Source organism: Zea mays, chromosome 6, assembly GCF_902167145.1.
Source record: "Zea mays cultivar B73 chromosome 6, Zm-B73-REFERENCE-NAM-5.0, whole genome shotgun sequence".
Lineage (NCBI taxonomy): Eukaryota > Viridiplantae > Streptophyta > Magnoliopsida > Poales > Poaceae > Zea > Zea mays.
The window spans coordinates 154,188,197-154,214,985 of record NC_050101.1 but is presented as its reverse complement, the minus strand read 5'-3'; the positions used below and the strand labels follow the sequence as shown (position 1 = coordinate 154,214,985).

At 47.1% G+C, this 26,789-nt stretch overlaps 1 protein-coding gene across 1 annotated transcript; it reads left to right on the top strand.

The window, feature by feature from the left end:
• The first annotated feature begins 534 nt into the window (after nt 1-534).
• LOC100273951 (uncharacterized) lies at nt 535-1,913 on the top strand. The gene has a single exon (NM_001148340.1). It carries the CDS (start codon nt 687-689, stop codon nt 1,197-1,199), a length of 513 nt encoding a protein of 170 aa, NP_001141812.1. The 5' UTR covers nt 535-686; the 3' UTR covers nt 1,200-1,913.
• The last annotated feature ends 24,876 nt before the right edge of the window (nt 1,914-26,789 follow it).

Genomic DNA, 26,789 nt, shown 5'->3' with positions numbered 1-26,789 from the left:
TGTGCTTGACGACTAAAATTATTCGGGGCAAAATATTTAGGATCGCGCGTCGTCTGAGTTAAATCGTGCGCGCGGATAGGATTCAATTTATCCGTCCGCACACTGTTTTGACGACGAAATCGCGTATACATTGCGGATCTGGTTTCGGCTAATTTCGGTCGAATCACGTAGAGCAAATTATCAGTGCCGAAATCAGTTTATTTCGGTCTGTTGTTCTCGCCCGGATTCAAATCTTCGGATATAAATAGTTGGTAAAGATTCATTTGATTTTGAGAGTATTTAATAAATCAAATCATGTCTAAATATTGTGTTCAATATTGTTCCCGATCCACCTTTTTGTTGTCCCTTTTAAACTCCAATCCCAGAATTCGTGAAAGTGAAAATAAAATAAAAAAAATCTATAAACATACGTATCTACTCACACCGCTTTATCTCTCATCCTCATCCATCTAGATATGTTTCAGCCGTCAGCCGTTGTTCTTATCACCTTCACGCACCGCTCAGCTTCCATGAAAATCAAGCCGCCGTGGACCTGTCTTCTCCTCCCTTTGCCGGCGTAGCTTCTTCCTCCCTGTCGAGCGACTCTTGCTCCCGCGCCCCTGCTGCTCGTTTGTGCTTGCCGCGTGGTCTCGTGCTCCTGCGCGCGGCTTCAGCTCGCCGGATCTCCATGCCTCGAGCTCGCCCCCATGGCGTTTTCCCCTGCTGGCTCGCCGGCTCCGTGCTCCCTGCTCGCCGCACTCCGGGTCGCCTGCCAACAGTTCAGCTCGTGCCCAGCTTTCTCCTCCAGCCGCGCCCTCCCCTGCAAGCTCACCACACCCCTGATTCCAGCCATGGCGCGCCCATCTCCCTGCAGTTCCCTCCTCACGTTTCCTGCTCGCGCCGCCGTCGAGCTTCCTGATGTGCGCGCCCGACCGGAGTTCCCTGTCCACTCGGCGTCCAACTCCTTGGTTGCTCGCCATGGACCTTCCTGCGCGCGCGCTCCTCTACTCTTACGCGCTCCCAATTTTCCATGTCGCTCGGCCACACAAAGCCTTCATCGGCCATGGGGCCTCGTCGTCGTTGTCCCTGCTTCCCTGCAGCTCGGTCTTCGTTTCTCTGCATCGTCGTACACGGCAAGTCGTCGCTGCTCCCCACCGTGCCGAGCCGCTCACGTTCCTGCTCCCTTCGATCACTGTCGACCCCTGCATGCGTGCTCCTAGTCGCCCCATAATGCGCTCGCTTCGACCACCATCGTCGGTCGCTGTTCGCCTGTTCCCAGCAGCTTTCACCTTCGTCGGACAGTCAAGTTTTTTGAGCTTCGCCCAAGCAGTAACTTTGTCGACTCCATCGCTCAGAAGACAACCCCTCGGATCCAATAGTGTAGCAGCAAGGCTCGTGCAACACTTACTCAGTGTCTGATAAAAAGCCCAAACGAATCATCTCCGTCGAATGGAGATCGTCGTGCTGACGCGCCGATGTCGTCGATCGCTATCCTCGTCTATGCCAAAAATCCGAGAAGATTAGACGCGGAAGGAAACAAATTAGTATGCGACGGGAAAATTCTCGATGTGGAAGAAAAGGTGTGATTCGATGCGGCACTCACCATGTATTCGGGGGAAAAGCTAGAGCTGAAAGGCGTCGTCAATTTCATGATTTCAAGCCGGATTTAGGTAAGCTGATTCGCTACTACTATTATTTTGTTTTAATGGATGGAGTGATAGGTATGTATGTCGCGACGATTATCCCACTTGTAGCCCGGGCACGTATTTATTTGATGCTTGTTGGAATACGGGGCTACATGTAGCGGGATAATTGTGTCCACGATGGTGAAGTCGTCGTGCCGCATAGCTAAGTTCAGGTTAGGCGAGAAGAATTAAATCGGTGTTTCGTATCCAATGAGTAGTCGAATTAATAATATAACAGATAGGTTAAATATTTTACCTGGCTAGCTAGTAAGTTCTGACGATGTTGCCATACCGATTTAGTTTGCTTAAATAAATTAATGCTTTGCTATTAGACATTTTAATTAGTGGGCGGGTGATGCGAAGTCGTCCGGTCTGGTAGTTTAGGAGGTTGACGTGCTTCTGTTCATGTTTTAAGACTTAAATGTCTTAGACTAATGAATTTAGAATTATTAAGTTTTTGGTGTTGAAATTTAACTAAGGCAAGTAGAGCGTGAGTATATATATACTATTGTTTGACGATATATGAAATACCTTTGAATAGGCTAGAGAAGCGTAATTATTGCGCTTAGTCATACGTCGATAACCAGTATTATCGTATAAACTTGTACAATGTCTCGCCGCTAGGTGTTTAAATTCGCTATCGCGTAGCACTATTTAGGTTTGTAATATTTCCATCGATATGCATTCATGTGCATAATGCATTCCATTCAGGTACGATAATTAATCACGTGATGCGGAAGATGACCCAAGTCGACCCCAAGCGCGGGCTACTCCACATGGAGATGCTGATGAACGAACCTGCCTGATCAAGTGATAGGACAAGGATGATCGCTAAGTGGACGTCGTCTAACAACACTAACCTAGTGTTACTCAGGCAAGCCCCGGTGCATGCAACCCCTTCCTTGTGTTTTTAAATTATTTTTGCACACTTTAAGTCTAGTGAAATGTGCATTAGGTTTATAGAAGTTGCTTGGAAACCCTTCGATGCATTGCCTACCTTGAAATCCATCCCTTTTATAGATACTTCTGGTGAAGTATCAAAATATGATTTACAAAAAAATGCTTAGCCCTGCTTATAGGCAGATAGAGTTTGTCCTTTGCACTTATGCCTAGCTCAGGTTGATCCTGAGGAAGGATGACCTCTACCTGCACGAATATTTTCATTGGGAGCATGGTGGGATCTTACTATAAAGTTCCCTATAATGCTCTTTTCATCCTAAGGAATACAAACAATCCTAAGGGTGGAAGTACTTAAATCGGGACTTGGGCTAGGAACAGGTGATGCTTCGCCCGGGTCAATTAAGGATTGAATGCGTATGTAGGCCTGATAGATCAAGGACTATCTTAACTGGCCACATGCCCTGGAAATGGGACAGGGTAAGCTTGAACCCGGCTATTCCATACGTGAAAAGACAACCGTGCACTGGGCGTGGGAGTTGGTGGGAGTAGCGTGTGCCCTCCTGGCTAGAGGCTGGATGGAGGAGTACTGTGCTCCCGGGTAGCGCGGACCGGTTCACGTTGTGGAGGATCTGTGGGAACGGTTGACATATGCAAGGGTTAAGTGCTACATATGTCGTGTGGTTAGAGATCCTCAGCTGAGTAAATCGATTCGGATCGCCGTTATATCCCCAGAGAGTGGAGACTTGATCACTGACCTGCAACCTAAGTCAGGATGTAAACATTATGAGTAAAAATGATGTTGTATTGATGAAATGGTGAAATTAGACTAGGTGCAAATAGAGTCTATTAATATTTAATCTGGCATTAAAATATTGAAAGTAAGGACTCACTTTAGTAAGCTTTTTCTGCAAAAGTATCTAAGTTGATTCTTGCTAAAAGCCTCTCCTTGATTCCCAAATCCAGCATATCCTTGAGAGTCTTTTCTTTAGTCGGGTAAGTCTTGCTGAGTAATTCCATACTCAGGGTTTTATTCCCTGTTGTTTTTCAGGTCATAGTTTTGTGCTGTTGATGATGGTGTTAAGTGCCGGTGGGCTCGGCCTTCTTATAAGTCTAAGTAACCCTTCTAAACTTCTTAATGAGGATGGTCCCTTGAGCTAGCATATATTTCAAACTTATACTTTTGCAATCACTCCGATAAAATAATGTAAAATTTTTGTAACTTGTAAAATTTGGTAATAAGATTTCTGCTGCAAAAATATTGGTGTGTGTGATTTGTGTTACTTAATCTCGCGGTTCTGGTTGTAAGTGGTTTATCTGAGGTCCTTGGGACACTCGGACAGATCCTGTTAAGTTATTTGGTGCACATGCATAGCCGTCTGAGGTCTTTGAGACAAGGACAGGTGCATGTGGGCCCAATAACTTGGGAGGTTCTGCCACAGGTTTGCCTTCCAAAACCGGGTGTGACAGCTTCGTCGCGCGACGATTCGTTTAAATGCAGTTCAGTTGACGTAAGCTGTCGTGCGTTTCGTCGCGCAACACTTAACGTTTGTCTTTAATTAATGCAAGAACCTCGTTGCGCGCTCTGTCGCGCGGCGAGTCGTTTATTTCTTAATTCAATCTAAATGTTGTGTCATACGTCTTGCCGTGCGACCACTCCCTTTCATTCATCTTTATCTATTTATAATAATTAAATGTGGAACATGACTTTACTTTATGTTTAACACAGTGTCCAAATTAATGCCCTTCTGATAAACGAGTGGTTTAATTTATAATTATGTAACGTGATCGCTTCTCGACCGTAGACGCGACTGTCTTCTCCTCTTTATCTCTTAACCATAATTGCGAGCCCCGCGTGGAACGTCTGTTTATTTATTGCATTCTATTGTATGGTGTACTGTTCTTTTGTATTAAATATGTGGATGTATGTATGTTTGCGCTCGTATAGAGAACGATCTGGTTGAAGAGCCCGAGGAACTCACAGGAGAAGCCCTGAGCAGCAGCTGGTTGGTGGAGGCAAGTGTCCCTTGACCCATCTATGTCCTACTCATTGTTATAACTCACTCCCCGCATTTACACACTTTATACCTTAGGATTGACTAGCTTTTGTTTATCTTGTCCTTGTCTACCTATTTTGGTTGGGTTATTAGGCTGTCTCCAGCAGCGGCCCCTAAATTTCGTTCCCTAAAGGAATATTCCCTGTACTTTACATGACACTCTAAAAGATTCTGTCCTCTATATCTTCTGTGTCTCCAGCAACGTCCCCTAAATTCGATCCCCTAAAGCTACAGTGTTAACAGAATTCGTTTTTCCTTTTCTTTTTCTGTTTTCTTTGTTTTGTACCCATTTCATGCTATTGAAAGGATGCAAAAAAATTTGTAATCAATAATTTTAGAAATAATAATCTAAAAACTATGGTTGATTAATAACTTAGAAATGTACAAAATAAATAACATTGCATGTTATGTTCTGTGTAATTATTGCCGAAAACACGTGTCACGGTATTTGAATCGTATGAAAAATGTTTACGAATTCACATGCTTCCACCGTAAGCCACGACACTTCTTCAACAAGCCATTGTCTAGCTTCGGCTGCACGACAAGATCACGGCTTCTCTCCGAAGCCTATCCCATCTATAAATAATCACTACTTCAACACTTTAGTCACACTTCCCATACACTCCTCAACAACAATGGACCGGTTCGTAGATTCCAATATTTTTCTTAGGATGACACAAGACATGGAAGATGAAGACCATGAGCTAGAGGTTGCGCCGTACCAACATCGTAGGCGTCGTGCACTTAACGAGCGTCGGTATGCTGGTTCCATTCCCGGTCGTGTTCGAATCCATCGTGACCATATCAGTGGTGATGCAAGAATCCGAGCCGACTACTTTTTGCGCGCAACCGGTTTACACGGATGCACAATTTCGGAGGAGGTATGTTTATTCATACGCACATATATTAACGTCCATAGTAGGTACTTGACAATTGTACTAAAAAAAGTTTGCAATATAGGTTTCGCATGCGTCGCCATGTATTCGAGCGCCTCGTTGTTGCTGTGCAACAAGTGGATCCGTACTTCGTTCAACGTCCAAACTATGCCGGTGAGCTAGGCCTATCTGCCCTTCAGAAAGTTGTTGTTGTCGTACGTATCCTTGCATACGGTGTTCCTGCGGATGCCGTTGACGAGTACATACGAATTAGAGAATCTACAACACATGAGGCTTTGAAACACTTTTGCACCGCTATCCAAACTGCTTTTGGGGGGGTACTATCTTAGGAAACCTACTCCTGATGATATCGCTAGGCTTCTCCAAGTTGGAGAATCACGCGGCTTCCCTGGTATGCTTGGTAGTGTCGATTGCATGCATTGGGAGTGGCGTAACTGTCCAACTGCATGGAAGGGGATGTTTACCGGTCGCGGTAAACACCCTACAATGTTCCTCGAAGCTGTTGCCTCATATGACCTATGGATTTGACATGCATACTTCGACATGCCCGGTAGCTGTAACGACATCAATGTTCTTCAGCGTTCAAACCTATTTGATTCGCATCTTAATGGTGATAGTCCACCAGTGAGTTTCTCCGTCAATGGACACACGTACAACATGGGATATTACCTAGCAGATGGTATTTATCCGGACTGGCCAGCGTTTGTCAAGACAATCTGTCATCCGTATGATGTGAGGACCCAACATTTCGCCATTGTTCAAGAGTCTGCTAGAAAAGACATTGAACGAACATTTGGAGTACTACAGAAGCGATGGGCCATAGTTCGTGGTCCTGCATATGGTTGGTCTCCACAACACATTGGAGATATCATGAAAACATGCATCATATTGCACAACATGATCGTAGAAGATGAAGGTCCTTCGTCTTTGAACACAAGCTTCGACAACATCGGAGTTTTGGCGGATACTAGTCATGGTTCCATTTCGGAGCGCAATGAGTACATCAACAACAGGTACGACCAACTACATGATCCAGTGAAATATAATCAGTTGCAGGTTGATCTAATCCACCACCACTGGACGCGGCATGGATCCGAAGCTGCTTAAGTATGAAGTTTATGTGTGTGATGTGTTAAGTATGTTAGTCTTATTGTCCAGTCTAATGTGTCATGTCGTCGGTTCTGTTATTCCCAAGGTACTATGTGTTAAGTATGAAGTTTATGTTTGTACTATGTGTTAAGTATGATGAAGTTTATGTTTCTACTATGTGTACTGGAAACATATGAAGTTGTTCACATTTCTGGTTGTCCAATGTGTCATGCTTTAATTGACGAATGATATAACAAGTCTACTATTATTAAGCAACATGACTCAGTTCAAACATCACACAACAGAAAATTGTCAAGTGCAGAAACATAAAATTGTTCTCGAAAAACAAATTACAGTACTTCTCAACCAGTAACCCTTTCACTTGCTTGACGACGAGCTTCCAGTAACCCTTGCCAAAATCTCCTGTTGTTTTGCCTCGTAGTACTGTCGAAGTAGGGGGTTACATTTTGTCAAATCCATGCTCAATATGAGAACCTCCTGTTCCGTGTCCTCCTTCACCTTTTGTCGTTCCATCTTCATCTTCTCTAAATTTAGCTTCTTCCTCTCCAATATCAGTTTCTGCCTCTCTTGTTTTTTCATGAACTCCAACTTCTTCTCCTTAGTTGAAGCTACTGATTTGTAGACAGATAACCGTTCCAAAGATAGCTCACCCATCCGTGTTAGGTACTCCAAATCAGTGGATGATGTGTTCTCTGATCTTTGCTTCTTTGCCTTTTCCTTGGCTGAATCACGACCAAGCGGCCTCTTCGAAGTAAAGCTTGATGGAGCTGAGTCTTCAGCACCATCTAAGTCAATAGCATTTGATTGGGTACCAATTGGGTTGGGTGGAGGATTTTGTGTGCCCATGTGCTGGTCCATCCATTTAGGTTGATCCTTCAATATGGACCAGCAATGTAAGAAATGGAAGGGCTTCTTTTCAACTGCAGCAAACCGAGTAGCCGCAAGCGAAGTCTGCAAAATAAAATCAGTTGGTATTGTCGAACATTTACTTAGAAAAGGTTGTTAGCTTCATCTCAAGATGTACGAAGATTTACGTACCTTATCTGCATCTGTCATGCGACTTGGGTTTTGTCGAAGCACAGCCATCATGTATCTAGCAAAGGTAGAACATTGAGTTTTGATACTGTCCCACCTGCTCATGAGAGATTTCGTAGACCTCTCTGGCATTGATCCTCTACGAGAGTTGTATGCCTCTGTAATCCGATTCCAAAATCCTTGACGCTTCTGACCAGTGTTCACAATCGGATCACAACGCACAGCCAACCATGCTTGACAAACCCTCATATCCTCTTCAGATGTGAAATTGGCTAGCTTTGTGCGTTGAGGAGGCTTCTTCACTGGAGGTGGTGCTAGTGAGGCCTGGGCTGGTATGTCAGGCGGAGGAGGAAGTGGAGTGTTGTCAAACTGAGTGCCATCATCCTCGGATAGGAAACTGCCATATTGTGCCATAACTTGGTTCCAATCCGTACCCATTCTGTACATTCAATATACTCACATCAAAATTACATGAGATTAAATTGAATAAGTGAACTACATTTCTGACAAGCATTTCAAATGAAAGCACAACCATGTCAAAAGTAAACAGGACAGGCACAATAAACTCAGAGTTGGTGGAGACTAGATATATTGCAAACTTCATAACATTTAACAGACCACGTTAACATAAACATGTCATGAACATCGCGTTCGGATAGGTGTCGACAACATAAACATGACATAAACTAAACCACTGACTTGTGGAACACATATGTTGTGTTCACATACAAAAGACTAGTTCGACTAACATAAACCTAACACATACACATATTCCTTAGGTGCATGCTAATCTAGTATGGATAGGTGTCGTCGGTGGAGTAGTCGCGTCCGTCGTCGTAGCCAACGATATCGTCAGGATTCAACTCTGAATCATAATCAAGAAGAAGCTCATCCTCTGTTTCTGATGATTCAGCAATTGGAGAAGGGGCCATGTGCTCCATCTCCCAGTCTTTTTCCAGAGCTAGGTGATCAAGGTCCTTGGCGAGGTCCTCGATCTGAACTAAAGCACGATTCATTTCATTGAGGACTGGTCCGCTAACTGGTTGGAAGGCACCGTGGACGACATCGACGATGTCGGCACAACGCTGCTCCACTACTCTGATTAAATGAGCGAGTGCTCTTTGGAGCTTTGCGTTCTCCGAATCCATGGTCTACATAAAACATATGGCTGTGTTAATATATGTACGTGAAAATTTTATGTATACCGTGGCCTAGTTGCTACATTAATTGATGGTAAATATAATCCGGAGCAGCTAGTATTTGCAGTAGGCAGTTCAAATCAGCACATGAGTTATGAACATCAATTATGAAGATAAAACCTAGTGGTCATGATTCAATGTGTCAAAAGCATTGGCCAAGTCATTGTGAATACACCTCGATTCCTATATGAACAATGCTTGTAGCACAAAGATATTTGGTTAATGTGAACATCAATTATCAAGAGATAGCATAGTGGTCATGATTTAGTCTGTCTAAAACACTCCCCATTTATTTGTAAATACACATCGATGACTACAACACAGAAATCTTGTACCACAATCAAATTTTCGTAATGCCAACCAAAATTATGAACACAAAACCTACTGCTCAAGGAATCCTACATCCATCGAATGTATAAACCCTAATCCGTAACCCTAGATCTGGACGACTTGTAGCATTTCAAGTAGTTGAATCATAGAAAGGAAAATCAATCTTCAATGTTTACCTTGTTTTCTTCGGATCTGGACCACCCGACCTAATGCAAGACGACGACGAAGGTGGCGTCGAGATGCGCTTGCGTTTGTCCCCAACTTCCTTCGTCGGCGCCGTGGATCTTCTCAGCTTCTTGGCGATGGCGGTTCGACGGCGACGAACACCGACGGAAGCGCCCGCTCCTTGGATCTTTGATGAGTCGTCGGCGCCCACCTCCTTGCCTCCAGCCACCGAGAGCGGTCCGCCTCCGGACCCGCTCGAGCACGGCCTCTTGGAGCCCAGCTTGGCCGGCGCCGCCGAGGAGCAGCGCCGCGAGGCCCCCTCGCCGAGATGGAGCGAAGTCGCCAGCGACGGAACAACAGCGCCTCCGGATTTTTCACCCCCGCGCGAGCCCGACCCCTCGCCCGGATACCGGACGTCTGAAATTCTCCACATCTAGGGTGCGTGCGACGTCCTCTAAAATTTAGAGTGCCATATAGAGTACCTTGCTGGGCGCGTAGAGGACGTGTCTGAACCCTATATTTAGAGTGCAGGACGCTTTACCGTGTATTGCTGGAGCCAGTCTTATAGTTTAGCTCTATGCTAGTGCTTCACATTAATCAATGAACATGATGAGATTTATCAATGATACGCTGCTTCCCTTCTTTATTATGATGTTATACTTGTGTCATTCAAGGGGGCTCGAGCGGTTTCTCGAGTGCCTCTCTGTAAGGACCTATTCGTTGGATGACTGCCCGGGAAAACAGTGCAACCATGAGGGTGGAATGGTGAAAGTCGCCTAGAGGGGGGTGAATAGGGCGAAACTGAAATTCTCAAAAATAATCACAACTACAAGCCGGGTTAGCGTTAGAAATATAATCGAGTCCGCGAGAGAGGGTGCAAAACAAATCGCAAGCGAATAAGGAGTGTGACACGTGGATTTGTTTTACCGAGGTTCGGTTCTCGCAAACCTACTCCCCGTTGAGGTGGTCACAAAGACCGGGTCTCTTTCAACCCTTTCCCTCTCTCAAACGGTCCCTCGGACCGAGTGAGCTTTTCTTCTCAATCACTTAGAACACAAAGTTCCCACAAGGACCACCACAAGATTGGTGTCTCTTGCCTCAATTACAAGTGAGTTTGATCGCAATGAAGAATCAAAGAAAGAAGAAAGCAATCCAAGCGCAAGAGCTCGAAAGAACACAAGCAAATCTCTCTCACTAATCACTAGAGCGTTGTGTGGAGTTTGGAGAGGATTTGATCACTTGGGTGTGTCTAGAATTGAATGCTAGAGCTCTTGTAAGCAGTTGAAGTGGGAAAAGTTGGATGACTTGAATGTGGGGTGGTTGGGGGTATTTATAGCCCCAACCACCAAACTAGCCGTTTGGTGGGGCTGTCTGTCGCATGGTGCACCGGACAGTCCGGTGCGCCAGCCACGTCACCAAACCGTTGGGTTCCGACCGTTGGAGCTCTGACTGCTGGGCCCGCCTGGATGTCCGGTGGCACACCGGACATGTACTGTAGAGTGTCCGGTGCGCCACTACGCGCGTGCCTGACTTCTGCGCGCTCTGGCGCGCATTATTGCTGTTGCAGGTGACCGTTGGCGCGAAATAGCCATTGCTCCACTGGCTCACCGGACAGTCCGGTGTACACCGGACAGTCCGGTGAATTATAGCGGAGCAAATTCCCGAGGCTGACGAGTTCCAAAATCGCTCTTCCTTGGGGCACCGGACACTGTCCGGTGTACACCGGACAGTCCAGTGAATTATATCGGAGCGCCTCTGGATTTTCCCGAAGGTGAGGAGTTCAGCGTGAAGTCCCCTGGTGCACCGGACACTGTCCGGTGGTGCACCGGACACTGTCCGGTGGCACACCGGACAGTCCGGTGCGCCAGACCAGGGCACACTTCGGTTATCCCTTTGCTCCTTTTGATGAACCCAATTCTTGGTCTTTTTATTGGCTAAGTGTGAACCTTTGGCACCTGTATAACTTATACACTAGAGCAAAACTAGTTAGTCCAATTATTTGTGTTGGGCAATTCAACCACCAAAATCAATTAGGAAATAGGTGTAAGTCTAATTCCCTTTCAATCTCCCCTTTTTGGTGATTGATGCCAACACAAACCAAAGCAAGTATAGAAGTGCATAATTGAACTAGCTTGCAAGATGTAAGTGCAAAGGTTGCTTTGAATTGAGCCAATATAAATACTTATAAGATATGCATGGATTGTTTCTTCAATTTTTGACATTTTGGACCACGCTTGCACCACTTGTTTTGTTTTTGCAAATTCTTTTGTAAATCCTTTTCAAAGTTCTTTTGCAAATAGTCAAGGGTAAATGAATAAGATTTTGCGAAGCATTTTTAAGATTTGAAATTTTCTCCCCCTGTTTCAAATGCTTTTCCTTTGACTACACAAACTCCCCCTAAATGAAATCCTCTTCTTAGTGTTCAAGAGGGTTTTGATATATCAATTTTGAAATACTACTTTTCTCCCCCTTTTGAACACAATAAGATACCAATTTGAAATTTATCAATTGAGAGTCATACCAATCGAAAAACTCTTTTTAAAAATTAGGTGGTGGTGCGGTCCTATTGCTTTGGGCTATTACTCTCTCCCCCTTTGGCATGAATCGCCAAAAACGGAGTCATTAGAGCCCTTAGAAATACTCTCTCCCCCTTTGGTCATAAATAAATGAGTGAAGATTATACCAAAGACGGAGTCCTTTTCTCCCCCAAAGATGGAGAGTTGCTCGGAGTGACGGCGAAGGATGAGTTATGGAGTGGAAGCCTTTGTCTTCGCCAAAGACCCCAATTCTCTTTCAATACACCTATGACTTGATTTGAAATAGACTTGAAAAGACATTAGTCATAGTATATAAAAGAGACATGATCAAAGGTATATGAATGAGCTATGTGTGCAAATTAACAAAAGAAGTTCCTAGAATCAAGAATATTTAGCTCATGCCTAAGTTTGTTAAAGGTTTGTTCATCAAGAGGCTTGGTAAAGATATCGGCTAATTGATCTTTAGTATTAATGTATGAAATCTCGATATCTCCCTTTTGTTGGTGATCCCTTAGAAAATGATACCGAATGGCTATGTGTTTAGTGCGGCTATGCTCAACGGGATTATCCGCCATGCAGATTGCACTCTCATTATCACATAGAAGAGGAACTTTGGTTAATTTGTAACCGTAGTCCCTAAGGGTTTGCCTCATCCAAAGTAGTTGCGCGCAACAATGGCCTGCGGCAATATACTCGGCTTCGGTGGTAGAAAGAGCTACGGAATTTTGCTTCTTTGAAGCCCAAGACACCAAGGATCTACCTAAGAACTGGCAAGTCCCTGATGTGCTCTTTCTATTAATCTTACACCCCGCCCAATCGGCATCAGAATAACCAATTAAATCAAATGTGGATCCCCTAGGATACCAAAGCCCAAACTTAGGAGTATAAACTAAATATCTCAAGATTCGTTTTACGGCCGTAAGGTGAGCTTCCTTAGGGTCGGCTTGGAATTGTGCACACATGCATACGGAAAGCATAATATCCGGTCGAGATGCACATAAATATAGCAAAGATCCTATCATCGACCGGTATACCTTTTGATCGACGGATTTACCTCCTTCGTCGAGGTCGAGATGCCCATTGGTTCCCATGGGTGTCTTGATGGGTTTGGCATCCTTCATTCCAAACTTGCTTAGAATATCTTGAGTGTACTTTGTTTGGCTTAGGAAGGTGCCCTCTTGGAGTTGCTTTACTTGAAATCCTAAGAAATACTTCAACTCCCCCATCATAGACATCTCGAACTTCTGTGTCATGATCCTACTAAATTCTTCACATGTAGACTCGTTAGTAGACCCAAATATAATATCATCAACATAAATTTGACATACGAAGAAGTCATTTTCAAGAGTTTTAGTAAAGAGTGTAGGATCGGCCTTTCCAACTTTGAATCCATTAGTGATAAGGAAATCTCTAAGGCATTCATACCATGCTCTTGGGGCTTGCTTGAGCCCATAAAGCGCCTTAGAGAGTTTATAAACATGGTTAGGGTACTTACTATCTTCAAAGCCAGGAGGTTGCTCAACATAGACCTCTTCCTTGATTGGTCCATTGAGGAAGGCACTTTTCACATCCATTTGATAAAGCTTAAAGCCATGGTAAGTAGCATAGGCCAATAATATACGAATTGACTCAAGCCTAGCTACGGGTGCATAGGTTTCACCGAAGTCCAAACCTTTGAATTGAGAGTATCCTTTGGCCACAAGTCAAGCATTGTTCCTTGTCACCACACCATGCTCATCTTGCTTGTTGCGGAAGACCCATTTGGTTCCTACAACATTTTGATTAGGACGTGGAACTAAATGCCATACCTCATTCCTAGTGAAGTTGTTGAGCTCCTCTTGCATCGCCACCACCCAATCCGAATCTTGAAGTGCTTCCTCTACCCTGTGTGGCTCAATAGAGGAAACAAAAGAGTAATGCTCACAAAAATGTGCAACACGAGATCTAGTGGTTACCCCCTTATGAATGTCGCCGAGGATGGTGTCGACGGGGTGATCTCGTTGGATTGCTTGGTGGACTCTTGGGTGTGCCGGTCTTTGTTCTTCATCCTCCTTATCTTGATCATTTGCATCTCCCCCTTGATCATTGTCGTCATCTTGAGGTGGCTCATTTGCTTGATCTTCTACTTCATCAACTTGAGCTTCATCCTCATTTTGAGTTGGTGGAGATGCTTGAGTGGAGGAGGATGGTTGATCTTGTGCATTTGGAGACTCTTCGGATTCCTTAGGACACACGTCCCCAATGGACATGTTCCTCAGCGCCATGCATGGAGCTTCTTCAATACCTATCTCATCAAGATCAACTTGCTCTACTTGAGAGCTGTTAGTCTCATCAACACAACGTCACAAGAAACTTCAACTTGTCCAGAGGACTTGTTAAAGACTCTATATGCCCTTGTGTTTGAATCATATCCTAGTAAAAAGCCTTCTACAGTCTTAGGAGCAAATTTAGATTTTCTACCTCTTTTAACAAGTATAAAGCATTTGCTACCAAAGACTCTAAAATATGAAATATTGGGCTTTTTACCGGTTAGGAGTTCGTATGATGTCTTCTTGAGGATTCGGTGTAGATATAATTGGTTGATGGCGTAGCAAGCGGTGTTGACCGCCTCGGCCCAAAACCGATCCGAAGTTTTGTACTCATCAAGCATGGTTCTTGCCATGTCCAATAGAGTTCTATTCTTCCTCTCCACTACACCATTTTGTTGTGGCGTGTAGGGAGAAGAGAACTCATGCTTGATGCCCTCCTCCTCAAGGAAGCCTTCAATTTGAGAGTTCTTGAACTCCGTCCCGTTGTCGCTTCTAATTTTCTTGATCCTTAGGCCGAACTCGTTTTGAGCCTGTCTCAAGAATCCCTTTAAGGTCTCTTGGGTATGAGATTTTTCCTACAAAAAGAACACCCAAGTGAAGCGAGAGTAATCATCCACAATTACTAGACAGTACTTACTCCCACCGATGCTTATGTAAGCAATCGGGCCGAATAGGTCCATGTGTAGGAGCTCCAGTGGCCTGTCAGTCGTCATGATGTTCTTGTGTGGATGATGGACACCAACTTGCTTTCCTGCTTGGCATGCGCTACAAACCCTGTCTTTCTCAAAATGAACATTGGTTAATCCTAAAATGTGCTCTACCTTTAGAAGCTTATGAAGATTCTTCATCCCAACATGTGCTAGTCGGCGATGCCAGAGCTAGCCCATGTTAGTCTTAGCAATTAAGCAGGTGTCGAGTTCAGCTCTATCAAAATTTACTAAGTATAGCTGACCCTCTAACACTCCCTTAAATGCTATTGAATCATCACTTCTTCTAAAGACAGTGACACCTACATCAGTGAATAAACAGTTGTAGCCCATTTTGCATAATTGAGATACAGAAAGCAAATTGTAATCTAATGAATCTACAAGAAAAACATTGGAAATAGAATGGTCAGGAGATATAGCTATTTTACCCAATCCTTTGACCAAACCTTGATTTTCATCCCCGAATGTGATAGCTCGTTGGGGATCTTGGTTTTTCTCGTAGGAGGAGAACATCTTCTTCTCCCCTGTCATATGGTTTGTGCACCCGCTGTCGATTACCCAGCTTGAGCCCCCGGATGCATAAACCTACAAAACAAGTTTAGTTCTTCACTTTAGGTACCCAAATGGTTTTGGGTCCTTTGGCATTAGATACAAGAACTTTGGGTACCCAAACACAAGTCTTTGACCCCTTGTGCTTGCCCCCAACATATTTGGCAACTACTTTGCCGGATTTGTTAGTCAACACATATGATGCATCAAAAGTTTTAAATGAAATATCATGATCATTTGATGCACTAGGAGTTTTCCTTTTAGGAAACTTAGCATGGGTTGGTTGCTGTCACACCCGGTTTTTAGAAGGCAAACTGAATGCGAACCATGTACGTGCCAGGATCAGTTATTCACGTACACAACAGTTACATAACATGGACATCATCACACAGTGCTCAAATAGTATTAAAAAGGGAAATAATAGTCGATTACATCATTCGTCCGAGACGTCCATATAGTCCTTACAATAAATCAAAGTGCGGAAAAGAAACGTAGATAAACGCGGCCTTCACAGGCAGCCGACTGGGGGTTGCCGCTAACCCACGCCTAGAACTCGTCGTAGTCTTGGAACTCCTGAAGGTCTCCTTCCACAGCTTCATCTTCTCCCGAGCAGTGGTTGCAAGGCTGACAACCTGGGGATGGGGGGGTTTGGTGTGTAGAGCAAGGGTGAGTAACATCAACATACTCAGCAAGTATCCTGTTTGGCTATAGTGGACTAGCTTTATGTGGGGGATAAGTCAAGCAGTTGCTTTTAGTTGGTCAGATTATTATTTACTAATAGAAAGCCAGGTTTTAGCATTAACCCAAGTTATTAGCCCGATGTACCCTTTCCAAACGGAAAGAATACCACTTACCAGCACCATAGTCATAACCAGAACCATCGATCTCATAGCCACCTGTACCATAATGTCTCTGATCAAGTACCACTAATCACTGGAGCTCCCTTGGCCGCTCATAACCGTGAGCACGGTTGATATATCAGTTTTCAAACACTCTGCAGAGGTTGTGCACTTTACCCACAAGCCGTGATTCCCTTTCTGCCCGGAGAGAGCTACTCCCCATTGACCACTACCTAGGTGGCCTAGCAGGGTATCACTACGTAGCCTTTACAAAGATTCCCCGGGGCTGTAGCCACCCGTTAGGTTTCCTAAATGCACCGCACTCCTCCCCAAGGGGCGAACCCAAACTTGGCAGAGCGAGCCGCATACACCGAGCCCCATTGACGGCACGACGGCTAAGTGAACTACACCCCGGATCCTCTAATTATTCAGCTAAGGGCATCCCATTCCACCCTCATGGTTGCACTGTTTTCCCGGGCGGTCATCCATAGAACAGGTCCTTACGGAGAGGCACTCGAGAAACCGCTCGAGCCCCCTTAAAGGCCACAAGTACAACATCATAATAAGAGAAGGGAAAACAGCGTATCATGGATAATCTCATCATGTTCATTGATTAGAGTTGAGCAATAGCATAAAGCTAAACAATAATAATCCAACCCAAATAGGTAAACAAGGACATGGATAACAAAAGCTAGTCAATCCTTAAGTATAAATGTGTAATGCGGGAGGTGAATTAAAGAATGTATAAGACAGAGATAGGTCAAGGGACACTTGCCTCCACCAACCAACTACCGCTCAGGGGCTTCTCCTGCGAGTTCCTCGGGTTCTTCGACCGGATCGTTCTCTATGCGATTGCAAGCATACACACATCCATCCATTCAAATTAGGGAACAAACAGTACACCATACAAGAGAACAAATGAGGTAGATATACATAGAATATCACATACGATAATAAACTTACCATGGTTAGAAAGAAATGAGAAAAGGTCTCGCGAGGGTTAGAGCTTAAGCCCGAGATGCACTACGAGTAGGCGAATAACTAGACGCTACGTGTTCTAGTTCCAATTGGTTCTAACAAAAGGATTAGTTACATGCACTAATGTAAACGTGACCACTTTTAGTAGATTATCATTGAATGAGATAGATGATTAGCTATACAAATTAACTGACGTAACCAATTTCCAAATTGAGACTCCTATCTTATTAATATAAACACGTGATTAGCGCGCATAGGACACGGGGGGGGGGGGGGGGGGGGGGTAGACGGGGCGTCTGGGGTAGACGGGGCACGACGGGTCGTGCCAAGGCACGCGCACTACGCGAGCACGCGCGCGAGACCGCACGCACACGCCACGAACTAGGCGTGCGCACGTCGGGGCCGAGCGCTAGCCGAGCTCAAAGCCGCGCGCTAAAGGCACGCTGGGCCGAGCTCGAGGCCACGCCGGGGCCGTCACGACGCGAGCAAGGCACGGCGGGGTGAGCGGGCGAGCACGGTGCACGGGCGGGGCGGGGGGCACGGTCGGGGCCGGGACGGCACGGGGCCGAGCCGGGCGCGGGCGCGGTGGGGACGGCCGAGCCGGGGCATGGGGCGGCCGAGCGGGGCTCGCGCGGGGCGGCAGAGCCGGGGCAGCCGGGGCGCGGCGAGGGGCGGGCTCGCCGGAGCGAGACGCGCCGGGGCCGGGCGCGACGGGGGCGGGGCGGGGCGGGGTCGGCGCGAGCTCGCCGGAGGGCCGGGCGGCCGAGCCGAGCTCGCCGGAGAGCGGCGCGGGGAGGGCGGGTGTGGGCGAGGCCGGGGCCGAGCTCGCCGAGCCGGGGGCGGCCGGGCCGGGGGACGGCCGAGGGCGGCGCGGGGAGGGCGGCCGAGCGGGCGGCCGAGCGCGGGGCGGCCGGGGGCGACCGAGCGCGGGGCCGGCCGGCCGGGGCCGAGGCCGGGGCGACCGGAGCCGGGGCCGAGGTCGGGCGGTCGAGGCGGGCACGCCCATGGCGCGGGGGCGGGGGACGCCGGCGGGAGGGAAGGAGGAGGGAGGGGAGGAGAGAAGGGAGGGGGGAGGGAGAAACCTCACAGGAGAGGGAGGCCGGCGCGGCGGCGGCGGCGCGGGGGCGGGACGGGGGCGACGACGGCTAGGGTTAGGGTGAGGGAGAGAGAGAGGGGATGACGAGTGGGGCCCGTGGGGAGGGGATTTTTGGAAAAAGAAAAGGGAGGGGGCGGTTGGGCCGGCTGGGCCCAAAGGGGGAGGGGGGGCGCGCGGCTGGGCCGCCAGGCGGCCCACGGCGGGGAGGGAAAGGGGGCGGCTGGGCCGAAAATTGGGAAGGAGGGGGGGAGAGGAGAAGGAAAAGGTTTTCCTTTTTCTAAAATCTATTTTCCTCTAGATGAATGCTTTCACATTTTTAAACAATGAAAAAAGTATGCATGGTTCGGCATGGTGCATCACCCAAAATAAAGTATTTTAAGGTTTTGCTTTACACGAGGTCTAAAGCCAAAACCCGCTGTAACTTTGGAAAAGATCAAGGTTTAGCGAGGGGAAAAGGGAAAAGGAAAGGGTAACGCCTGAATTTGGTGAGAGAAAAGAAGAAGAAAAAATCTACCCCCAAATTCAGGGCGTTACAAACCTATCCCCTTAAAAGAATCTCGCCCTCGAGATTCAGGGTTGGCTAGCAAAGAGCTCTAGGTATTTAGCCAACAGATCATCTTCACGCTCCCAGGTTGCTTCTTCCTCCGAATGGTGATTCCATCTAACTTTGCACATTCTGATGGTCTTCCTTCGGGTGACTCTGTCTGCGGTCTCAAGGATTTGCACTGGCTTCTCAACGTAGGTCAAGTCCTCCTGGACTTCGAGACCTTCCACTGGCAACTGCTCTTCTGGCACACGCAAGCACTTCTTCAACTGAGACACATGAAAGACATCATGCACAGCAGACTAATTCTCTAGCAGACTGAGTTGATAGGCCACTTCTCCACGTCTTGAGAGAATTTGGTACGGACCAATGTAGCGGGGTGCTAGCTTGCCTTTGACTCCGAACCTTCTGACTCCTCTGATCGGTGACACTTTCAGATAGACAAAGTCTCCGACTTCGAAACTCAGCTCTCTTCTCCTTGTGTCTGCATAGCTTCGCTGCCTCGATTGCGCTATCTTCAGATTCTCTCGAACCATCCTGATGTTCTCTTCGGCTTCAAGCAAAATGTCTGGCCCAAACACCTGCTTTTCTCCAGGCTGATCCCATTGCAACGGAGTTCTACAACTCCTTCCATAGAGCGCCTGAAATGGTGACATCTTCAAACTGGCCTGGTAACTGTTGTTATAGGAAAACTCTGCATAAGGCAATCTCTTGTCCCATCCGGACTGATCCTACAACGCACAGGCTCTCAACATATCTTCAAGAATTTGATTGGTCCTTTCGGTCTGACCATCTGTCTGCGGATGATAAGCTGAAGTGAAATTCAGATGTGTGCCCAAGGCTTCATGCAACTGCTGCTAGAAATGAGAGGTGAACTATGTTCCTCTATCTGACACTATCTTCTTTGGCACACCATGAAGACAAACGATCCGAGACATATACAATTCTGCCAATACTGCACTGCTGTAGTTGGTCTTGACAGGTATGAAGTGGGCTGACTTGGTCAAGCGGTCCACTACTACCCAAATGGAATTGTAGCCGGCTCGAGTGCGAGGCAATCCGACTATGAAATCCATACCGATTTCATCCCATTTCCACTGAGGGATCTGCAATGGTTGTAGCAATCCAGCTGGTCTCTGGTGCTCTGCCTTAATTCTTCGACAACTATCGCACATAGCCACATGCTCTGCGATTTCCCTCTTCATTCCGTACCACCAGAATTTCTTCTTCAGATCCTGATACATCTTCTCACTACCAGGGTGAATCGAATAAGCTGTCTCATGAGCTTACTTGAGAATCAACTCCCGAATAGACTGGACATTGGGAACGCACAAGCGGTCTTTGAACCATATCACACCCTCTGCATCTTCTCGAAAATCTTTGCCTCTGCCTTCTAGAATCAGTCACCGAATCTCACTGATCTTCTCATCATTCTTCTGCGCTTCTTTGATTTCGCGCTCCAAGGTAGGTTCCAACTCGACTGTGACTCCTCGCGAATTGTTCAGAAATCCGAGACTCAACCTGTCAAACTCCTTGGCCAACTCGTAAGGCATCGGACGAGCGACCATAAGATTGACTTGACTCTTCCTGCTCAAAGCATCTGCCACTACGTTTGCTTTGCCTGGATGATAATGGATCTCCAACTCATAGTCTTTGATCAGCTCTAACCATCTTCGCTGCCTCATATTCAACTCTGACTGAGTGAATATGTACTTCAGACTCTTGTGGTCTGTGTAAACATCACATTTTTGTCCATACAGGTAGTGCCTCCATGTCTTCAGTGCGTGAACCACTGCTGCCAACTCTAGATCATGGATTAGGTAATTCTTCTCATGAACCTTCAGCTGTCGGGACGAGTAAGCCACAACTCTTCCCTCTTGCATCAACACACATCCCAAACCTGTGTAACAAGCATCACAATACACCGAGAAGGGCTTGTGCACATCAGGCAAGACTAGGACAGGCGCTGTTGTCAACTTCTCTTTCAGCGCTTCGAAGGCCTCTTGGCATTTCTGGGTCCACCTGAACTCAACCTTGTTGCCTAGCAACGCTGTCATTGGTTTCGCAATCTTCGAAAACCCTTCAATGAATCGCCGATAATATCCGGCCATTCCAATGAAACTCTTGATTCCTCGAGCATCTGTTGGCGCTTTCAAGTTCAGAATGTCTGCCACTTTCTTCGGATCCACAGCCAATCCTTCTTTGTTGATTATGTGACCCAAGAACAGGACTTCGCTGATCCAGAACTCACACTTGCTCAACTTTGCATACAACTGGTGCTCTCGTAATCTCTGCAATACCATCTTCAAATGATCTGCGTGCTCTTCTTCGCTTTGAGAATAAATCAGAATGTCATCAATGAATACCACCACAAACTTATCGAGATAGTCCATGAATACACTATTCATCAGATTCATGAAAAAGGCGGGCGCATTGGCAAACCAAAAGACATCACAGTGAACTCATACAAACCATACTTGGTAATGAATGCCGTCTTCGGAATGTCCGAAGGTCGGATCCTGAGCTGATGATAACCTGACCTCAAATCAATCTTGGAGAACACACTTGTTCCTCTCAACTAGTCGAACAGATCTTCTATTCTGGGCAAGGGATACTTGTTCTTGATTGTGACCTCATTCAAAGCTCGATAATCGATACACATCCTTTTGGTGCCATCTTTCTTTTCCACAAATAGGACAGGGGTGGCCCAAGGCGAGGTGCTTGGCCGGATGTAACCTTTCTCTGACAGCTCATCAATTTGCTTCTTAAGCTCAACCAACTCTGGTCCAGATATTCTGTAAGCTCTCTTAAAGATAGGGGAGGTTCCAGGAAGAAGCTCTATGGCAAACTCAACTTTTCGCTCTGGTGGCATACCCGGTAAGTCCTTTGGAAACACATCTGGGAATTCGGACACAACCTTGATACTCTCGATTGGGTCCGCTTCACTGCTATCGACAGTCATCTGATAACAACTTCCTTTCTTGGGCTCAGGCGAGACTAACTCGGTCACCACTTCCTCTCCTAGTGGGGACACCAACCTGATTGTCCTCTTATCACAACTGATAACTGCCTGATACTTATCTAGCCAATTCATCCCCAGGATGACATCTATTCCCTGGGTACCCATTACTATGAGGTTAGCGGGAAACGCTATCCCCCTTATTTCCACACTTATATTCAAACATATGCTATCGGCTCGAATTCTACCACTGGCTGAGTCAATTTGAATGGGGGTTGACATGGTAGTAATTGGAAGATTATGTGCTTCTACCCATGATGCAGTAATGAAAGAATGTGTTGCTCCAGTATCAAATAACACTTCTGCAATATGGGAGTCGACTGGGAACATACCTACTATCATGTCGGGGGTCTCCTGGACTGCTTCAGCCTCCAAGTGGTTCAGTCTCCCATGATTATAACGTGGCTGAGAGCGGTTGCCTGCTCCAGGCTGAGACACATTCTGCTTTGCCGGGGCATTGGGGCCTGATTGCTGTTGGGCTGCCTTCTTCGGACATTGCATCACCCAGTGGCCTTGCTCTCCACAGTGGAAACATGCCCTGTTTCCAACCTGAGCTGGTGCTGCCTGACTGTTCTGCTGGGCTGCTGGGGCAGGAAGACGAGGTGCCTGCTGATTCTGCCTCTGAAACTGACCTCCTGACTGATTGCTCTGACGGTTCTGATACTGGTGCTGAGGATACTGCCTTTGGAATTGCTGCTGCTGCTGAGGTGAACGCTGGTTCTGCCTAAACTGCTGAGATTGATTGCCTGAGAAATGAGGACGATTGCTGCTTCCAGGCTGGGGTCCACTGATCTTGCGCTTACGATCCTCCATCTCCTTACGCTTCCTTTCTATCATGATTGCTCCGTCAATCAGGTGCTGGAATGTCGGAAAGGTGTGATTCATCAGCTGATACTGAAGAGGGTCAACCAAGCCTCTCAGGAAACGGTACTGTCGCTTGGTGTCGGTGTTGACATCTTCAGGAGCATAGCGAGACAACTGCAGAAACCTGTCCCGGTACTCACTGACAGACAATGGCCCTTGCTTGAGAGCCAGGAACTCCTCCTTCTCACTGTCACCAGACCTGCAGGAACATGGTACTGACGGAAGCTTCCTCTGAACTCTTCCCAGGTGATGGCGTCAGGGTGGGCATGGGTGGCGAGGTAAGACTCCCACCATGACTGAGCTGCTCCTCTCAACAGACGGGGACCATACAGGACTTTCTCCCTGTCATCGCACTGAGCGGTATGCAACTCCCGCTCCACAGTGCGCAGCTAGTCTTCAGCATCCATGGGGTCAGAAGAGTGAGCGAACGTTGGTGGATGACCTCTCATGAATTCAGCACGCTTGTCTCTGGGCATTTGAGGCATCTGAGGCTGAGGTGGTGCCTGCTGTTGTTGTTGCTGCTGCTGCTGCTGCTGAATGGCGGCCAGAGTCTGACCGATGGCTTGAACTGCCTGAGTCTGCATCAGAAACATCTGCTCGATCGACATCGGGGGCGGGGGCGGCAGGTGCTGTTGCTGGGGCACCTCTTCCTGTTGAGCGACTCGCTCCTGCTGAGCACGCCTTCCTCCTCTGCGCCTGTTCTCTGACATCTGCAGAATGCAACCACACATCAAAACTAATCTGGCAAATCTTGCAGCATAAGAAAAGAGTATAGAATCCTTCAATAGCACTGAACAGATGAGCATCTTCACTGATCTCCAACACAGACCATACGGCTTCTTAGATAAAGAGGAAAGTGGAATAAAAGGTTTCCCAACTAGATAACTAACTCCTTTAACGTAATAGGTAAACCAAAATGCAGGGGATGCCCACACTCTGGTGACAGTCATTACAAAGATCCAAACCAAACATAGTTCATCATGACAAACATAAATGCACAGGATATAGCAAACTACCCTGTCTAACTAAGACTAACTAAGAGCGAGACTAACACTAAGACTGTAGCTTCTACGTATATATTTTGTATTAATTACGAGATCCAACTCTAACGATCTATGGTTCTAGATTTATCTTGGTCTTGCAGTCGGGGTGGCCATAAGGCTGGTGTCCACGCCGAGGTGAGCGGTACGGGTGCTGAGTCCCGACGGGAGCGGGGGAACCATCGTCCAGGTGACGACGTTCCGCGCGCTCAGCCCGCAGCAGGGCGATCTCAGCACGAGCCCTACTCAGCTCGTCTAGTGCATGGTCCAGCTCCAAGTTTAGCACGGTGGCTAGGTTGACTGTGCTGCTCAACCTAGGATTGTCCTCACCGACAGGTGAGACAATCACGCCTCCTGTGCTGCTAGATGGACGGCGGGGGTAATACTTCAGGTCAAGACCGTCAGCTACCCCACCGAGAACCGAGCAGTAGTGCGAAAGCGCACGCCGTGCAGCATCTTGCATGGCCGCCTCAGCCGAGTCCCGCTCAGAGATAGAATAGTGCTCTGAGCAGGTCTCCGCACCCTGGAGACTGTTCTCCGGACGGCGCACCAAGCAGGTCGCCTCCCAGCGGTCCGGGTAGACCCCGCGACTATGCTGGTAGACCACACAGCGATACTCGATGGACCAAGTACGCCGGTTAAGTGCCCGACGTAGCAGGGTGTCGAGCGCATCGTGGAAGTGACACCCGCGAGCAGCGTCGCGAGTGATGGGTCGGGCGACCCATCCTTCCGGCTCATGGTCAGTAGAGAAGTCGGTGTCGTGGCTCGAGCTGTCGTCGCCACCTCCGCCGTTTGGGTCTCCTCCAGCAGGTACTCCAGAGGCTGGGGCGCCCAGTGGTGGTGCAGGGGGCGCCTCCAAAGGAAGCACGGGGGAGCAGCTCCTCACGGACTCTATCTCCTGCTGGAGCGAGAAAGAAGAGCCCTGCTACTCCTGTCGTCGACATTCCTGCTCCTCATGCAGGCGGTGGTGCAGCTCTCCAAGTGGCTGGACTGTCCGGCCACGGGACGGCGAAGCGGACGCTCAGCAAGGCGGGAGGGTAAGAAGGGGATGACGGACTTTTGTGCAGTGTGTCTAAGTCGAGCCATCTACAAAAGACATCGCAAGCAAAAGGGTGAGGACAGAATTAATATGACCAGCAAATAATGAATCATAAATAAATGAAGGATTAGAATAAAACACAATTTTCAGCAAGGTATAATGTATAGTAGAACATAGGTTTGGTCGGTATGACCAACTTTTGAAGGGATATCAAAGTCAAGGCAGGGACAGAGGTCTATAGTCCTTAGAACGACCATTCTATTCTAGGTTAGCGGTCCTACAGTCAGCACGGCTTTGATACCACTTATGTCACACCCGGTTTTTAGAAGGCAAACCGAATGCGAACCATGTACGTGCCAGGATCAGTTATTCACGTACATAGCAGTTACATAACATGGACATCATCACACAGTGCTCAAATAGTATTAAAAAGGGAAATAATAGTCGATTACATCATTCGTCCGAGACGTCCATATAGTCCTTACAATAAATCAAAGTGCGGAAAAGAAACGTAGATAAACGCGGCCTTCACAGGCAGCCGACTGGGGGTTGCCGCTAACCCACGCCTAGAACTCGTCGTAGTCTTGGAACTCCTGAAGGTCTCCTTCCACAGCTTCATCTTCTCCCGAGCAGTGGTTGCAAGGCTGACAACCTGGGGATGGGGGGGTTTGGTGTGTAGAGCAAGGGTGAGTACACATCAACATACTCAGCAAGTATCCTGTTTGGCTATAGTGGACTAGCTTTATGTGGGGGATAAGTCAAGCAGTTGCTTTTAGTTGGTCAGATTATTATTTACTAATAGAAAGCCAGGTTTTAGCATTAACCCAAGTTATTAGCCCGATGTACCCTTTCCAAACGGAAAGAATACCACTTACCAGCACCATAGTCATAACCAGAACCATCGATCTCATAGCCACCTGTACCATAATGTCTCTGATCAAGTACCACTAATCACTGGAGCTCCCTTGGCCGCTCATAACCGTGAGCACGGTTGATATATCAGTTTTCAAACACTCTGCAGAGGTTGTGCACTTTACCCACAAGCCGTGATTCCCTTTCTGCCCGGAGAGAGCTACTCCCCATTGACCACTACCTAGGTGGCCTAGCAGGGTATCACTACGTAGCCTTTACAAAGATTCCCCGGGGCTGTAGCCACCCGTTAGGTTTCCTAAATGCACCGCACTCCTCCCCAAGGGGCGAACCCAAACTTGGCAGAGCGAGCCGCATACACCGAGCCCCATTGACGGCACGACGGCTAAGTGAACTACACCCCGGATCCTCTAATTATTCAGCTAAGGGCATCCCATTCCACCCTCATGGTTGCACTGTTTTCCCGAGCGGTCATCCATAGAACAGGTCCTTACGAAGAGGCACTCGAAAAACCGCTCGAGCCCTCTTAAAGGCCACAAGTACAACATCATAATAAGAGAAGGGAAAACAGCGTATCATGGATAATCTCATCATGTTCATTGATTAGAGTTGAGCAATAGCATAAAGCTAAACAATAATAATCCAACCCAAATAGGTAAACAAGGACATGGATAACAAAAGCTAGTCAATCCTTAAGTATAAATGTGTAATGCGGGAGGTGAATTAAAGAATGTATAGGACAGAGATAGGTCAAGGGACACTTGCCTCCACCAACCGACTGTTGCTCAGGGGCTTCTCCTGCGAGTTCCTCGGGTTCTTCGACCGGATCGTTCTCTATGCGATTGCAAGCATACATACATCCATCCATTCAAATTAGGGAACAAACAGTACACCATACAAGAGAACAAATGAGGTAGATATACATAGAATATCACATACGATAATAAACTTACCATGGTTAGAAAGAAATGAGAAAAGGTCTCGCGAGGGTTAGAGCTTAAGTCCGAGATGCACTACGAGTAGGCGAATAACTAGACGCTACGTG